We start from the raw sequence: 17,808 nt of genomic DNA, 5'->3' as shown, positions 1-17,808 counted from the left end.
CATATGAGGCAATAAAGCAGCATACCTACGAAGAAATAAATTACGATATGACAACAGAAAAGCAAATCCCGAAGAGGCTCTACCCAGATCTATACAATGACGGGAAAGAGGAAAAAATAGACAAGAAAGACAAAATCTGCAACCTTTTGAAAAAGAGGGAATTGCAGATTTGGAGAAAGATGTTACTACAAACATCCTAAGATATGTCAAAACTATGAAATATATGGTAAATGTGCATACTTAGATGGATATGGGGATGATTGCAGAGATCTGCATCCAAAAATATGTAAAAAACCCTAAAAGAAAGGAAAAGGATGTAAGTTCGACAAAAAATGCAAATATATGCACCCTGTAGCCATGAATCATAATCAAATAAATAACCAACCAAGTAATAAAATCCAAAATAAGAAAGAAACAAATAAAGAGAGAAATCAAGAATATCAGGTAAAAGAGAAAAGCAAACCACCAATGAGATATGCAGAGGTGTCAGCAAAAAAATTTCAAAGCATCAGCTCCGAAATTCTACTCAAGAGATAATAACTGTATTTATTATGCAAGAGGATATTGCAGAAACGGAGAAAATTGCAGATTCAGACACAAAATGAAATAATTATGATGAAGGAAGATCAAATATATGGAAAAGTTGGATTTTTTAATGTCAGAATTTCCTGGAAATGAAAAAAGAACAACATACCAGAACAGGAAAGAGACATGGGAAAATCCTTATTACTACCAGTATTAAATGAAGGAGAAAAACACGCAAACCATCATAGTGATGAATGCGCAGGGTTTAGTTACGAGTAACTCAAAAAGAAAAATAGAGTACTTAGAAGAACTAACCCAAAATGAAAAGAAAATAGATATAATGAATATAATGAAACCTGGTATTCCCCAAGAGACTGGGAATGATGATCAAATAAAAGGGTTTCCAAACTATAGATCAGATAGAAAAAATAGGAATCAAGGGGGAAACCGCAATATATGGGAAAGACAAAAAACAAGGAAAAATATATGAGAAATATATAACTCAGAATGTGAACTAATAGCGGTAGAATTTGAATCTGAAAAATTGATGACATAGTAATATATAGACCTCCTAATACTAAAGAGTTTGACTTAATAATTGAAAAATTGGATGATATATGTAGTAAGAAAGAAAATCACAAGGAACTGGACGTATTCTCCTAATCTGGGTGACTTCAACTTTCCTTCGTGTAGAATGGAAAGAACGAATAGGAGATTGTGGTTGTACTTATACATATAAAAAAAAAAAAAAAAAGGAAAAAGAGAGTAATAGTAGTGCAGAAGATAAGAGGGCAATTTGAAAAGCTATTAGATATGCTACTAGAATACAACATTCAACAAATAAATCACCTGCCAACAAGAAAGGAAAATACTTTAGACCTAGTATTTGTGAACGAGATGAATTATGTTAAAGAAATAATAGTTATAATGCGAATATTTCAGACCAATGTCATAGAATTAACAGTTCATTCCAAAGCAAGTGAAAATAGAGATAAGCAAGAAATGAAAAAGTGGGAAGGATATGGAAAATACAACTTCTACAGTTAAAAAATCTAAAATGGTTTTTTTCAGAAATTCATGAAGAATTAAACAAAGATTGGGATAACATTTTCGTAAGTGATGACATAAGGGTAAATACGGAGATATTATATAAAATATTGGAGAAAATAGTGGAAAAATATATACCGAAGAAGAAAAGTAAACATCATTCATGCATACCAAGAGACAGAAGGATCTTGTTCCAGAAAATCAGAAAGTGGAAAAAAGGTCTTGCAAAAGAAAAAAATGCATGGAAAGTTATAGAACTAAAAAGTAAGATAGAAAATGCAGAACAAAAGATTATACAATCAAAAGAAAATGAAAACGGGACTTGGAAGAAAAAACCCTATTAAATATCAAGCAAAAATCCAAACTATTATACTCATATGCGAAGAAGATGAATAAAAGAAGAATAGAAATAGGCCCTCTGAGAATTGAAGGGAGATTAACGAATGAAAAAAAGGAAATTTGCAACATACTGGCAGAACGATATAAGAGAGAATTCACCCCTAGAATAGATAATGAAGATAATGATATAGAAGTAAGGGATGAAAATAGTGAATATTTAGCTGACATAGATATTAATGAAGCTGATATTGTGCAGGCTATTAATGAAATTAAAAATGGAGCTGCTGCAGGGCCTGATGGAATTCCTGCTATTTTGTTAAAGAAAGTAGTTCATTCTTATTGCAAAGCCACTTGCAATATTATTAAGACAAAGTGTAGATACAGGCAAGATTTATGATGAGCACAAATTAGCAATATATTACCCTACTTTCAAAAGTGGATCAAGACTAGAGGCAAGTAATTATAGACCTGTGAGTCTAACATCACATATTATGAAAGTGTATGAAAGGGTAATGAAGAAAAATATTATGAAACATTTAATAAAAAATAATTTGTTAATAAAGGACCAACATGGTTTCGTACCTCCGGAAAAAGGGAACACAAACCCAACTGTTAGTCCACCGTGAGAACATATTCAAAAATATGAAAAGCGGAAATGAAACAGATGTGGTTTATTTAGACTTTGCAAAAGCTTTTGATAAAGTAGACCATAATATATTAGCGAAGAAAATTAGAAAACACAATATCGTGGATAAGTGGAAGGAGATGGTTAAAAGAATTTTTACACAACAGAAAACAGATAGTTTGTTGCAAACGACGAGAAATCGGATGAAGTCAAGGTAATATCCGGTGTGCCGCAAGGTACGGTGTTAGCTGCAATACTGTTTGTTATTATGATTGAAGACATAGACAATAATGGTTGAAAGGATTCGGTAGTGAGTAGTTTCGCGAGAATGACACAAGAATAAGTTAGATAAAATTAACTTGTGATGAAGATAGGAAGACTCTCTACAAAGAGACCTTAACAAAAGTATATGATTGGGCAGAGGTAAATAGGATGGTATTTAACTCTGATAAATTTGAATCAATAAATTATGGAGACAGAGAAAGAAAGCTATATGCATATAAGGGACCTAATAATGAGACCATCACAAATAAGGAAGCTGTTAAAGACCTTGGTGTGATGATGATAGGAACATGTATGCAATGATCAAATAGCAACTCTGTTGGCAAAATGTAAAGCAAAAATGGAATGTTGTTACGGCGGACACTTCAAAACAAGAAAAGCTGAACACATGATATGCTTTATAAAACATATGTTCGTAGTCCACTTGAATATTGCAATATGATATGGTACCCACACTATCAAAAGGATATTGCACAAATAGAGAGTGTACAAAGGTCCTTTACAGCTAGAATAGAATGAAGTTAAGGACCTAGACTACTGGGAAAAGACTACAATTCTTAAAAAAATTTTATATAGTCTAGAAAGGAGATGAGAACGCTACATGATAATTCGGAGCATGGAAACAGATAGAAGGAATAGCAGAAAATATCATGGAACTAAAATATCAGAAAGAGCAAGCAGAGGTAGATTAATAGTGCCCAAAACTATACCAGGAAAAATAAGGTGAAAGCCACACGGACATTAATCCACTACGCACCGCAGCATCGATAATGCAGCGTCTATTCAATGCGTTGCCAGCTCATCTGAGGAATATATCAGGAGTGAGCGTAGATGTGTTTAAGAATAAGCTCGACAAATATCTAAACTGCATCCAGACCATCCAAGATTGGAAGATGCAAAATATACCGGAAGATGTACTAGCAACTCTCTGGTAGACATTGAGGTGCCTCACACTGAGGGACCTGGGGCAAACCCGAACAAGATGTAAGGTCTCTCCCCTGTAAGGTCTAGGGAGAGCCCCCACCGGTCAGGCGTCCCCTCGGCAGATCCTGAAGTACGCTCCCAGGCTGCCTCGATCGGAGCTACAAGAAGGAGCTCCTACGCCAATGCTTCTCCTCTTCGTCGCTCCCTCTCCGAAGAGAGGTTGGAACTCCCCGGATGCGTCGCGCCCGTTGAAGAGGGCTTGGAAGGCTCCCTGCAGTCCTTTGGCTTCTAGTCCGGAGGTTTTCCCGGAAGAATCGTCGGTGGAGGCGAAGAAACCCAGAAATCCTGTGATCGTTCTTCTTCTCCGCGCTCCGCGCTCGGCGCCTGCTTCCGAGGAAGAACAACAAGATTCTCCTACGAGAGTACTCACGGGACTTCAAGCTCAGATCACGGCGCTAGCAGATCTCTAGCAGTTATATCACGTAGGAAGAAGGACGTTTCTCTTCCGATCAAGAGATCTAGGCGCCGCTCTTCAGAGGATCGTTCTCCTTCATATGGGGAGGTTTCGTATGAAGGTGGGGGCTCGCGTGAGCGCCCTTGCTCGCGTTGAGCGCCCTCGCTCGCCTCTGGCTTCTCTTTTTTTCGATTTCAAGGCGCCAAACATCGGTAGGACGCTCTATGGAGAAAGAAGTTTTTCTCCAGATTGGATTCCCGCTTCCGGTAAGCGCACTGCACTGCTCATCACGCTATTTCTTCAACTCCCTCGCGTGAGACTTCTCCTCAGCAGCCTCAAGATTCTAGAAGGCGCCCTTATACAAGTAGGGCGTTCTTCTTCCAGATGTCACTCTCCTCGAGTGTCGGATCGTGACTTCTCTCCTGACAGGCATCTAGAGTCTGGTAGGAGTCGTGTGCATGATAGACGGCCTACTGTTAGCCGCTCCCCGCAAGGTAGGCGCCAAGAGCCTACCTGCACATAGATCTCCTAGTAGGCGCTCGTCTCTTAAGGCGTCATACTCCTGATTATTCTCCTAGGGGCAGACAACAAGAGAGTCTTTTCAAGCGCCCTTCTCCGTTGTAGGCGCTCTCCCGCTTCTAGGCGCACTTCTCCTGACCGTTTGTCTCTTGGTATGCACCAGGAATCCCGGAAGCGCTAGCCATATTTCCTGGTCCAAGTAGGCGCTCGTTAGTTTTTTGAAGCGCCCTTCTCCTGAATGTTACCCTCTTGTTAGACGTCAAGAGTTCTCGCAAGCAGCCTTCTCCTAGTAGGCGCATTTCGCCTTCCAGTCGAACTCCGTTGATCGTACGCAACTGGACAGGTATGGATAGACCGCAAGCGCTCTGCTCTTCGTAGGCGCTCTTCCCTGGCAGCCGCTCGCCTCAGGATAGGCGCATAGAGTATAGTAGGAGCGCTCGCCTCCTCGTAAGCGCCCTGTGGATATTTCCGAGGATTCTCGGAGTAGGAGCCCTACCTCTCCTTCGGCTGAGATTCCGTATACCTCGAAGAGGGAGTCTCATCGTAGACATCCCAGATCTTCTCATCGTTCTCAGTGGATGTGAACTCTTCTAATAGAGGGCGTTCTCCAACCTCTCGCTCAACTCCTACTAGGATCCCTTCGTCACCTAAGGATCTTCCGCGCTCTTGCGTCGACAAGACGTCCTAGAAGGTTCGGATGAGGAACCGAACACTTCTGCTGCTGTCTCTTCTTACAAGAAGCTTACAGAGCTACTTTTACAAGTTTTTGGGGATTCCCTAACTCCTACGGCTCCTCCTTCTCCTCACTCACTTTTTTCAAAACGGCGAAGACAGCGAAGAGTTCTTCTTGTGTGAGGATGAAGCCAACTCTTTCAATGAAGAAGGCACTGAGGAGTTTTGGTTTCCTGGATGGCTTCCAAAGAAGAAGCGGGGAAAACGATGTTCGCTTTTCTCCTTCGAAGTTATCAGGACGCGCTGGTTTCTGGTACGAAACAGGAGAGCCCTTAGGATTGGGTCTACCGTCTTCGGCTGATTCGGATTTTTTCGGCGCTGGTAGATTCGACAAGGAGAACTGCCCTTAACTCTGCTAAGACTACTTGGTCAATGAATTAATTGGAATCATATGGCTCAAAGGTATGTTTAGAGTGCTAGAAGTATTTAACTTCCTTGATTGGTCGTTGGGAGTCTAGCCAAGAAAATTGAAGTGCCAGAGTCAATTTCGCCAGAAGATCTTATGTGTGTTTTGTCTTGTATGGACAAGTCGGTAAGAGACGGAGCGAGTGAAATCGCCTCCCTTTATGGGGCCGGGATCGTGAAGAAGAGGTCGGTTTATTGTTCCTTCTTAACGAAGTCGGTCTCCCATGCTCAGAGGTCTTCTTTGCTGTTTGCTCCTCTGTCTACTCAGTTGTTCCCGAAACATCGAGTGCAGGACATTTCGAGGTCACTTTCGGCCAAAGCCACCCAGGACCTTTTGGCACAGTCGGCAAGAAAACCTCGCCCTTCCTTCCCTACCAAGGCTAAGAAGGAAAAGGCAAGTGTTCGAGAACCCTTCGAGGGGCATCTTCATCAAGAACCTCTACGTTTAGAGGTCGTAGACCTTCAAGAAGGGGTAAGACTTTCGCCAAGTCTGTTAAAGCCCCCAAATAACTTGCAAGTCCTTCAAACAACGGTGGGCGCCAGACTCTTAGAGTTTGCAGAAGTCTGGGCCCAAAAAAGGGGCAGATCCTTGGACCCTGTCTATTTTGAGGAGAGGTTACCTCATCCCTTTCGTCGAAAGACCTCCCTTGACGACCATCCCAAGGGAACTGACGGCCAGGTACAGAGACCCCATCATGAATCAAGCTCTCCATCTAGCAGTAGATCAGATGCTGGAGAATCGGGGCGATCGAACTAGTGCCAGACCATCTTTCATCGGGCTTCTACAACCGCCTTTTCCTAGTTCAGAAGTCCTCAGGGGATGGAGACCGGTGTTGGATGTAAGCGCCCTGAACTTCTTCGTAGAAAAGAAGAAGTTCACGATGGAAACGCCTTCTTCAGTGCTGGCAGAACTTCGTCCAGGGACTGGATGGTTTCCTTGGATTTACAGGACGCTTACTTCCACGTACCGATCCATCCTTCCTCGAGGAAGTTTCTCAGATTCATGATGGGGGGGAAAATTTTTCAGTTCAGGGCTCTGTGTTTCGGCCTCTCGACGGCCCCTCAAGTGTTCACGGGGATTTTGAGGAATGTGGCTCAATGGCTTCATTTGAAAGGGGTGAGGATATCCATGTACCCCCCTCCCCCTCGATGGCTAATAAGGGCCATTCAGAAGATCGTTGTTTGAAGGACTTACAAGTAACCTTAGAATGACGAAGGCTTTGGGACTTCTCGTCAATTTCAAGAAAGTCTCATAATTCCCGAGCAAGAGTGTGTGTATCTCGGGGATACAGATAACTCTCTGAGTTTTTTTCGGGCTTTTCCCTCTCAGGAAAGGATAGCCCGAGGATTCGAGAGAGTAACAACCTTCTTAGGGAAAGAAGTATGCACAGTGAGGGAGTGGATGAGTCTGCTGGGGACGCTCTCCTCGCTGGAGCAATTCGTTTCCCTAGGAAGGTTGCACCTGAGACCGCTACAATTCTTTCTTCATCGGAATTGGAGTCGTCGTTCTCAGGATTTGACGTTCTCCCTGTCGTTATCCCAGGACATCAAGAAACATCTCTTATGGTGGACAGATCCCAACCTCTTTGCGAAGGGACTGTCCTCTTCAATCCCAGATCCCCAACCTGGTGTTGTTCTCCGACGCGTCGGACACGGGGTGGGGGGCAACTCTGGGAACCAGCGAAGTGTCAGGTACCTGGGTGGGGGACCAGGTAGCCTGGCACATCAACAGAAAGGAGTTGATGGCTGTGTGGTTGGCTTCTGAAGGCTTTCGAGCCCAAAGTCAGAAGATCGGTAGTGCAGGTCAACGCGGACAACACTACAGCTCTGGCATATATCAGGAAACAGGGGGGGGGGGGACGCATTCCTTCTTATCCCTGTACGAGACAGCAAGAGACCTTCTTCTGTTGGGCAGAAGAAAAGAGGAATCAAGCTTCTCACCAGGTTCGTGCAGGGAGAAAGGAGTGTAAGAGCAGATCTCCTCAGCAGGAAGATCAGGTCCTTCCCACAGAGTGGACCCTTCATCTGGATGTATGCCAGAGCCTGTGGAAGTTTATGGGGCAGGCCACACATAGACCTCTTTGCCACGTCAAAGAACAAGAGGCTGGATCCTTACTGCTCTCCGATATCGGATCCAGAGGCATTAGCAATAGATGCTCTTCTAGACTGGAACGGACTCGACGTCTACGCGTTTCCCCCCTTCAAGATCCTGGGGCTAACCATTAAGAAGTTCGTAGAGTCCGATTCAACGGAGAATGACCTTAATCGCTCCCTTTTGGCCGGCCCAAGAATGGTTCACAGAGGTACTGGAATGGTTGGTGGACCTTCCAAGATCGCTCCCGCTAAGGAGCGATCTACTAGACAACCCCACATTCGACAGGTACCGACAAAAAATCTCCTCGCTCTCAGTCTGACTGGCTTCAGACTGTCCAAAGTTTGGTCAGAGCGAAAGGCTTTTCAGCAACAGCTGCTAAAGCAATCGCAAGAGCGAGGAGACCTTCCACCTTGCGTGTATACCAGTCAAAGTGGGATGTCTTCAGACGTTGGTGCAAGAGGAAGAACATTTCCTCTTCCAGTACCTCTGTGACCCAAATTGCGGATTTCCTTATTTTCCTCAAAGAAGAATGTCATCTGCTTGTGTCAACTATTAAGGGATACCGCAGTATGTTGGCGGCGGTATTTCGCATAGAGCTTAAAGATATCCGATGATAAGGATTTGCACGATCTTATTAGATCATTTGAAACCATTAAGCGTCCTCATGTAGTACCAAACTGGAAATCTAGACGTAGTTCTACAATTCCTTGGATCGTCTAGATTCGAACCTCCTGGCTTAGCCTCTTTCAAGGATCTGACGAAGAAGGCCATCTTCCTTTTGCCCTACTACAGCTAAGAGAGTGAGTGAGCTCCAAGCTATCGAGGGCAATGTAGGGTTTAAGGAAGATTCTATGGTGTGTTCGTTTCTTCCAAATTTCCTTTGCAAAGAATGAAAACCCATCACGGCCTTGGCCCAGGAGCTTTGAAGTTCGTAGTTTATCTTTTCTAATAGGGGAAGAGCCTGAAAGAACTCTTTGCCCTATAGAATTATGAAGTATTTCCTTAGAGGAAGGAACAACTTAAGGCTAATCAAGATGTTCTTTGGTGCTCTGTAAAGGACCCCACTCGCCCCATGTCGAAGAATGCTCTTTTCCTTTTTCTGAGAAGCCTTATTACAGAGGCACATGTTGCTTGTAAGGAAGAACATTTTAAAATACTGAAAGTGAAAGCTCACGAGGTGAGAGCCATCGCAACTTCGCTTGCATTCAGAAAAAATATGTCTGTGCGGAACTTGATGGAGGCGACTTTTTGGAGATGCCAATCGGTTTTCGCAAACCACTACCTACGTGATGTAAAAATCAACATATGATAAATGCTTCGCCTTGGGTCCTTTCGTATCGGCGGATTCGGTGCTGGGGCAGGGAGCTGAAACTTATCCTGTGTAAATTTTTTATATGTTACCCTATATTTTATATTGTTGTTTTTTGGTGGTCTGAAAGAGGTTGCAGGAGGCACCTCTTTTTGTCGTAATATTAACCCTTTGTATTTTGGTTAGGTGGTCTGGTGAGTTTTGGCTCCTTGCAGAGGTAGTGGTAAGGATCTGTTAGGTAAGCGGACAAGGTCCCTCTAACAGCATCCAACTTGGATTCTACCACAATAGGGGATCACATATCCCAGTGGTAGATCCGAGAGTCTTTCAGCATCAGGTCACGTCCTAGCTGTAGCTCTCCAGGCAATGCAGACTCAGAGACAGTATCTATGAAGTCTTCATCCTGAAAAGGTGAGAACCAAGGTTTTTATATCCTACAACATTAGTTGTTTCCCGTCTTACCTGTATTATTGAGCTGTCTCTTACCCTCCACCAAGGGTGCCAATCAGCTAAGTATATATCTGTCAGGGAAGTTCATGTACAAAAATGATATTGTTAAACTACAATAAAGTTTTGTACATACTTACCTGGCAGATATATACGATTAATGGCCCACCCAGCCTCCCCTCAGGAGACAGGTGGAAGAGAAAAATCTGACAAGCTACGGGAGTGGTTCGTACATCCGCCACCCAGCGGCGGGTAAGGGAGACCACCTAACCTACCTGTCGCGTGTGCCGCGAGATTTGAAATTCTGTCGGGAACGTCGGAGACTATAGCTAAGTATATATCTACCAGGTAAGTATGTACAAAACTTTATTGTAGTTTAACAATATCATTTTTTAAAGAATTGCAATTTACTGTATTAAATAAGATCTTGAACATTTCATAAAAACAAACCCTTTTGGGGCAGTCTGTTAGAGTTGAGAATGTTTTACTGAATTCTTTGGTTAAACTGTTTTGATACTCTGCCAAATACAGCACATAAAAGTACAGTAGATGTAGCTTACTCATTTTAAAAAGAAAAGAAACCACATTATACCCTTTTTTTTATTAAAAAAAAATAATAATCCTCATACTGGCAGATTCTCTCAAGAGAACAATATTTTTAGATTTTTTTTTCATTTCAGGGAGGATGTTAAAGGAGGTAGCAAAAAAGAATATCATTTGTGGCTTGTACCTCGTATATCTCTTCTCTGTGAGCGGCGCCTCCAGGAACATGGCGTTCGAGGATCTTTTTCATCAATATCTGAATTACCACTTCTTCTTTTTCGTTTAGAGTCAGACCTTATGTCGATGGAGCTACCTTTATGTTACAGTGTAAGATTTTCCTTAACCATTTTACAATTTTCTACTAAATAACTTTTTGGACAAGTTATATTCCTAAATGAGATTTTAAAAATTCATTTTGTCACTAAAAATATACTTCTGAATAAAAAACCAGACGATTAACAAATCCTTAAGAAAATATTTATATATAGTGTTGAATTTTTTAGAACATTAACAAATCCATAAGAAAATGTTTATATGTATAATGTATATATATATTTTTTTTGCATATAAATATTTGGTTGTACTGGTTCTTAGATGACTGAGAATCCCAGTGGTGTGAAAAGGTAGGTGTTCATACAATAGGATACAGTGCACCCACTTGACTAAGAGATTTTGCCATTTGTGAAAGGATTCCCAATGCTTCTGTCTGCAGAAGGTCTTACCTAGACTAAGTTGAAAGACTGACAGATTTTGTACCTTCCTATTTCTTGATGCAAGACAGGTTAGTCAAGAACACTGATGTAGTCTTGTTTAGTACCTCCAGCTCCTTTACAGCCATCCAGACTGTCAGCAGTTGTAAATTGTTGATTTGAAGGAGGGACTTCATCTGCCACTATCCTGTCCTCCTTGACCCTGGACAGAAGCACCTGGGTAATATGATAGGTCTGGGTTTTGATTTGTCAGAGACATTCTGACAAATTATTTCTATTGGTCTACCAGAGGAAAGCATTCTTCACTTCTTGTCACTTCCATTAAAGTTTAGTCTGGGTGTGTCTTACATAAGAAGTGGTTCTTGAGGTGACTGCAAATATGTCTCCCCCAGTTTCGCTAAAGGTACAAATTTTTTTTATTAAGCCCATGTGACCCAAAACTCATCCACTTATCTTGAGAATATAAATTCTGTCTTAATTGAGAGAAGAGTGTCAGCCCATTGCTAAGTAGAAGAAGCCTGAAAAAGAACTTCAGTCTTACCGTCCCAGGTAATGCATTGACTTAGCTGGAATCAGTTTGGACTTTGGAATGTTGACTACTATGCCTACCCTTTCTGTCAAGTTCACGACTAATTTTCTAGGCCTACAAATTCATTCCAAAGTATTTACTACAATGAGCCAACATACAAGTACAGGAGAATTCTCTCATTTGTTCATACACGAAACAAACCTTCGGTCTTAACATTAGGATTTACTAGCGCCAAGCTGGAAACCGGTAGAATTAAAATTACACTTGTGAGATCCAGGGACTAATGGCATCTATACCAGGTCACGGGGCATGTATACCCAGAATGCCCACGGCTACCTGTGACCCATCAGTTATTTTCCTACTGCCTTTAAGATAAGACGTGTTACTGTCTATCTCATTTAAAGCCGGTTTTTTTCAGTTTGCCCGTTCTTTATCCATTTCATTTTTTATTTTTCATTCCTTTTCTTTCTCCAAGTGTGATCAGTGTGTGGTAAGAGTGTATACGTGGGATGATGGAGAATTTTGCCTCAACATCGGGATCGTCTACCGCTTCGAAGAGGAGACAAAGGAAATGCCCAGGAGTCAGTGACTTTCCATGTTCTAGGTTCTTAACTTCGGTGTCGACGGATCCTCATCCAACGTGTAGTAGGTGCAGGGAAAACGTATGTACGGTTACTAATCCATGTTCTGTTTGTCGCGGTTGGTCGGTGGAACAGTGGAAGAAGTTCTATGGGAAAAGCCAATACAAAAGGAAGGGGGTGACGCCATCTTTGGATGACCAAACCTTACCGGCTTCTTTTGTATCGGTAATAAACCAGGCTGCTCCATATGTTTCTCCACCTGCTTTTGAATTGTCTCATACCCCTTCGGTTTCTCCTAGCGGTTCTGTATCGGAAACGTCAGGAGGGGCCTTGGGTAATTTATGAATAATTTGCACTCTCCTTTGTTCCCAGCAAGTAGAGGGGGAGATCCGCCATCTTTGTTCCAGGCTCCTGGCTACTCAAGCGCATAGGTTAGATGGTACGTGGTCAGCGCTAGGGCCTACCCAGGCGTACCAACCTTGGATGGTCTGCTTGCGCATTATATGACGTCACGGTTCCAGCAGGGTCCGGCAGTGCTGAATGTTCCTCATCCCCCGGGCTTGCAATTTATGGGAATTAATGCTTCACCATCCCACTCAGTATTTACAGCGATGCAGAACGTGGGAGGTAGTTTGGCAGCAAACGTGCGGTTGCCAGCAGAAACCTCTCAGTCTCTCCCTACGAGAGGGATGACGTCACAACATACGTCACACTCTGAGATGGCAGGCGTGATGACGTCACAGACCGATTCTCAGCCTTTTTCGCTGCACCCAGACGCTAATACGCCTTCTGACCCGTCAATGCAAACTGTAATGCAGAAATTACAGGATATAGAGGAGAGAATGAATAAGAGAGACAAAAAGAAAAAGTGTGATTCGCCTTCGTCTTCTTCCTCTAGTTCGGCGTCCATCGCTAAGTCCGATAACGTCACGGCGAGCGCCAGTGTCAAGCGTTGGATGGAGGAGGATTCGGAAGTTCCTGGCAGATCCTCGGGCCAAGAGGAGAAGAATCAATTCTTCCTCTTCTTCGGACCAAGACTGTCATTTCCAAGTCAGCAAGAAGGTCGGAAAATCAGTGGCTATTAAGCACAAGGTTGGCAGACGAAGCCGTTCGCAAGAGTCCGAACAAGCGAGAGAGGTGACGGCCGGCGAGCTAGCGGCCGAGGCGGAGTTGCCAGTTCGGATCGCAAAAACTGCGATACCTCTGGTAAAATCGACGTTGGCGGCGAAAGGTGCAGCAGAGGATGGAATGCAGGTCCCAGTTTCGCCCGTAAGGCCGTTCAAAATACGTACGAAGGACGATAAGGCTCCTATTAACCCCTTCTTTACCGGGTGGGTGAGCAGAATGTAAACATTGCGTTCGCTGCCGAACTGAATCTCTCGGTAGTGACTCCAGTTTGGAAGGGTGCCGATCGTAAAAATATTTGCCAAAAATACACTAATCAAGAAAGGCTAATGAAATTATCAGGTATTATTAGCACTATAATAATGCATATTCTCTGTTAGTTTTTTATCATCCTACAGGGAAAATAAATGATTTTATGAAAAAAAATGTGAAACTCAGTGTCGCTTGTACAAGGGGACACTGGGGTGGTGCGGTGAGAAAACTACGGTCTTGAATAGAAATTCGGTCTTATAGAATGTTGGTATATCGCACCTGGAACATGCACATAAAGTATTATCAAAAATAGAACAGTAATAAGCACGTAATAATAGAAAAAAAAAAAAAGCAAAAACTAAAGCGAAAGCCCACCAATAAATATGGAAATCGCAAATTTTTATAGTATATCTTTCAAAAATTGGTGGTGATGTCATTTTCTACGTTTTTTCTAAGATTAGTTTTCATCACAGAAAAACAACTTTAGGGGCATCAGGGGTATCTAAACTAATTTTTCAAGTTTCTTGTCCTCAGAAAAAATCGCTTTTTTTGCTTTTTTCTCTGGTTTGGTTTTTTATATATAAAGTTACTATAAGGCTTTATTTTTACCTTCATTTATCTGGTGTTTATATGTTTTATTTGTAAAATGTAATAAGTGAATAAATAAATAAATACAGTAAATGATGATACAACTGGTTTTTTACTTGGGCAGAAGTTATTACATGTTTACGCTTGTCTGGTTTTGTGTGATTTTTGTTGAGACGCAGTTCATCTGTCACCTACACACTACTATAAGCAGTAATAATATTTGTTTGGGTTCATCATCATACGTCTGGCATCGTGTCATACTGTTTATTTTGCTCCAAACTCTTCAAACCGAAATTACAGAAAGATTGGAAGTCCCTATCTGAAAAGAGGAGTTTTGGTGGTACTATGCGTACCACCTTTATGCACCCGGTGCGGTGTAGTAGACTTGAATGGTGGTACCCACCTACCTCCAAACAAACTTTCGGTAATGAAGAGGTTAAAAGTACGAAAAATAGAGAGTTGGCAACCTCGGCGGATACGTTCGTGGAAGGCAGTGTCCGTCTGGATAGAAGGTCGAGGCCGGGCTCGCCGACGCTCGAAAAACGATGCCAATGCTAATAGAGACGAACTTACCCTCTCATGTCTTAAGGAGCCTTCATCTTGGAGATCTAGACGAGATTCTCGCTCTAGATCCGTGAGCAGAGAAAGAGTGAGACGTTCTCGTTCCCTGCTGACTATCCGGGATCGAGCCAACAGCGGCCAGCAAAGATCAAAGAGACCGGCGGCCGTGGGGTAGGGGCAGGCGGCCGTGGAATTCCGGGCCGTCTGTAGAAGATAGAGGCGAGACAACATCCCTCGTGACGGAGAGTGGTACACTAGAGCCGGAGGAAGGAGAAAACCAAAAGTTTCTGGCCTCGTATGCAGAGGTTATTGATTTGATTCGTCAATTCAATAGCCTTTCGGAGAAGACAGAAACACCGGCCAGTATGCTTCCTCCTGGAATTGACATGGCGTTTGGACTAAAGAGGGATACCAAGGTGTCGTATGAATTGCCTTGTTCGAGTCATGCGGAATCGGTCTTGCAACACGTAAATGCAAAGATTGCAGGGAGGGATAATTCCTTAAGATCTAATAGATCATTTAAATTTATTCCCCCTCCAATGATAAAGCAAAGGAAATATTATACGACACCGAAGGTCCCTTTGCTGTCTAGACAAATGAACCCTAATGTGTAAGAATTAAGGCCTGGATTAACCTTGGATCAGGTTAAAATGGAGTGCCCTTCGATGACGTACCAAGAGGCTGCTACGTTAGAAGCAACAGCTTCTTCTGTCTTTCAGGCTGCTTCCTGGTTAGACCTTTGGTCAACAGCAGTGGCAAAAATTGCATCCTCGGAAGCAACAAGGAAAGTAGTGGATGAACCATTGTTCATTAGATTACTACAGTCAGGGTCCAAGGCAATTGCGTACCTGACAAAACGTAAGTGCCAATGTTTGGGCAAATATCCTGCTAATGAGGAGAGATGCAGCATTGGCTAGACTAAGCTGCAATGTGGATTTGGATTCCCTGTTAGCAATGAGGAATGGGGATATCTTGGAATCGCAACTACTGTTGCCAGAGGTCATACTGAAGAGGCGATAGATAGAAAAGAAGGATGGACACTAACGATAGGTTGGTGCAACAGGCAGTTAGGAAAACGTCTAACAGTCAAACTACTCCTTTGGAGGGAAGACAACAGCAGATGTCTCGAAAGAAGACAGTAGAGGATAGCATCCCATAATAGACATTAAAATAGAGTCACAAGACCCTCTTCCCCAAAGAGGATAACTCATCGGCCCTTTCACAATAGAAACAACAGAGGAAGGGGCAATAGGGGAATAGGGAGAGGCTCAAGAAGATAGGATGGGCGCCTCCCATCACTCGGCCACACCAGTGGGGTGTTGCCTGGCAAATCACTGGAAGGTGTGGCAGGAACTAGGGGCAGAGCATGGGTGGTGGATGTTCTCAGGATCGGGTATTTGATTCGTTCGAGGTAACCCCGCCCCTGACAGATCAACCATTACCCACGTCAAACCTTATGCCCACAAATCTCAGAAGGCCAACTATTCTGCAGGACGAAGTGAAGAAGATGATGGAAAAAGGAGCTGTTCAACAAGTATGCAGTCCGGCAAAAGGCTTCTACAGCAGGATTTTCCTGGTACCCAAACAAAGCCAACGGGGAGTGGGAGGACAGTAATAGACCTGTCAACGCTGAATCTTTTTGTTTATAAGGAAACCAGTTTCAAGATGGAAACTCCGAAAAACGGTTCTACAAGCAGTCAGAATCGGAGACTTTATGCTGACAGTCGATCTAAAGGACGCATACTTTCAGATACCAGTCCATCAGTCTTCAAGGAATTTCTCCGCTTCAGTCTTGCAGGGAAAGATTTCGAATTCAAGGTCCTGTGCTTCGGATTGACAAACGTCTCCTCAAGTTTTTACAAGGAGTGTTCACCCTCGTGTCGGCGTGGGCGCATGCTCAGGGGATCAGGCTAATAAGATATCTGGACGATTGCTGGTGATAGCAAAGTCCAGGGAGAAATTACTCAGGGACAGGGCGGCCCTCCTGCAGCTTTGTCACAGCCTAGGTATTGTGGTGAATCAGCAGAAGTCGCAGCTGGATCCAAGTCAACGTTTGGAATATCTGGGAATGGTGATAGACACAACACAAGCCAAAGTATTCCCGCCACGACCAAAGAGTAGAGAAATGCAAACAAGTGTTGAATGCCTTTCTGGGAAAGCAGACACAGCCAGCAAGACAGTGGCAGGTGGTGCTGGGAATCCTAACCTCCCTGGAGAAGCTAGTACCACAAGGAAGGCTACACCTTCGGTCCCTACAATGGAGGATGAAGGAGTTTTTGGTCACCAACAGTAGATCACCCGTACGAGCAAATTCCCCTTGTCGGCAGAAGTGAGGAAAGACTTGCTGTGGTGGGTGGACGACGACAATCTGACAGTGGGTGCCCCCCTTCAAACAATCCTCCCCGGACCTCTTGCTGTTCTCGGATGCGTCACTAGAAGGCTGGGGAGCCCATATGGAGGAGTGATGGTGTCAGCAAAATGGAGTTGCAAGGACAGAGAACTCCATATAAACGTGCTGGAGTTGAAAGCAGCTTTCCTGGCTCTACAAGAATTCAGGGAGAGAGTAAAGGGACACTCAGTGGTATTGATGTCAGACAACACCACAGTAGTAGCTTATATAAACAAGCAAGGAGGCCTAGTTTCTCGGCAGTTACATGTGATGACAGTTCAACTTCACCAGTGGGCTATAGAGAACCTGGTAGACATCAAGGCCAGGTATATTCCGGGAAAAAGGAACATAGTGGCCGACAAGTTGAGCCGCAGGGATCAGATTCTGGAACGGTGTGGTCCCTACACCAACAGGTAGTGGACAGGATGCTCATGTTGTGGGAAGGACCGATCATAGACCTATTCGCAACCAGGTACAACAAAAAGTTGGAAGTGTATTGTTCAGTAGTCCCGGACGCAGAGGCAGTAGCAGAAGATGCGCTACAACACCCCTGGGACAATCTGGACGTGTACTCATTTCCTCCATTTTGTCTAATCCGTCAGGTTCTGAAAACAGGGTAATGCGGTCTCAGAACCTCAAGATGACCCTGGTAGCCCCGATTTTTTTTTTTTTTTGGCCGAAAGCAGAGTGGTTTCCAGACCTACTGGAACTCCTAGTAATGTGCCAAGAGAGTTACCTCCATGGAGCAACCATTCTGTGTCAGCCCTCACGTGGAGAGGTACCACCAGTCGTGAAGTCCCTATCGCTTCACGGGTGGAGACTGTCAA

At 43.5% G+C, this 17,808-nt stretch overlaps 2 protein-coding genes across 2 annotated transcripts in view; one reads left to right on the top strand and one right to left on the bottom strand.

Moving 5' to 3' along the window:
* Positions 1 to 10,873, top strand: part of LOC135197192 (vacuolar protein sorting-associated protein 33A-like) — a 33,062-nt gene extending 22,189 nt beyond the window's left edge. The window contains exons 3-4 of the mRNA XM_064224193.1: positions 10,384 to 10,573; positions 10,841 to 10,873. Of these exons, the coding sequence (XP_064080263.1) occupies positions 10,384 to 10,573; positions 10,841 to 10,873 (223 nt within the window). The remainder of the gene's footprint in view (positions 1 to 10,383; positions 10,574 to 10,840) is intronic.
* A 155-nt stretch (positions 10,874 to 11,028) lies between these two features.
* The window catches only part of LOC135197183 (vacuolar protein sorting-associated protein 33A-like), a gene marked incomplete at its 5' end in the record, with an annotated part of 29,004 nt that continues 22,224 nt past the window's right edge, over positions 11,029 to 17,808 (bottom strand). Inside the window, 1 exon segment of the mRNA XM_064224181.1 lies at positions 11,029 to 11,172. Within this exon segment, the coding sequence (XP_064080251.1) occupies positions 11,029 to 11,172 (144 nt within the window).

The sequence above is a fragment of the Macrobrachium nipponense genome, chromosome 23, assembly GCF_015104395.2.
Source record: "Macrobrachium nipponense isolate FS-2020 chromosome 23, ASM1510439v2, whole genome shotgun sequence".
In the NCBI taxonomy this organism is placed as follows: Eukaryota; Metazoa; Arthropoda; class Malacostraca; order Decapoda; family Palaemonidae; genus Macrobrachium; species Macrobrachium nipponense.
This window is presented reverse-complemented; position numbering and strand designations above follow the sequence as displayed.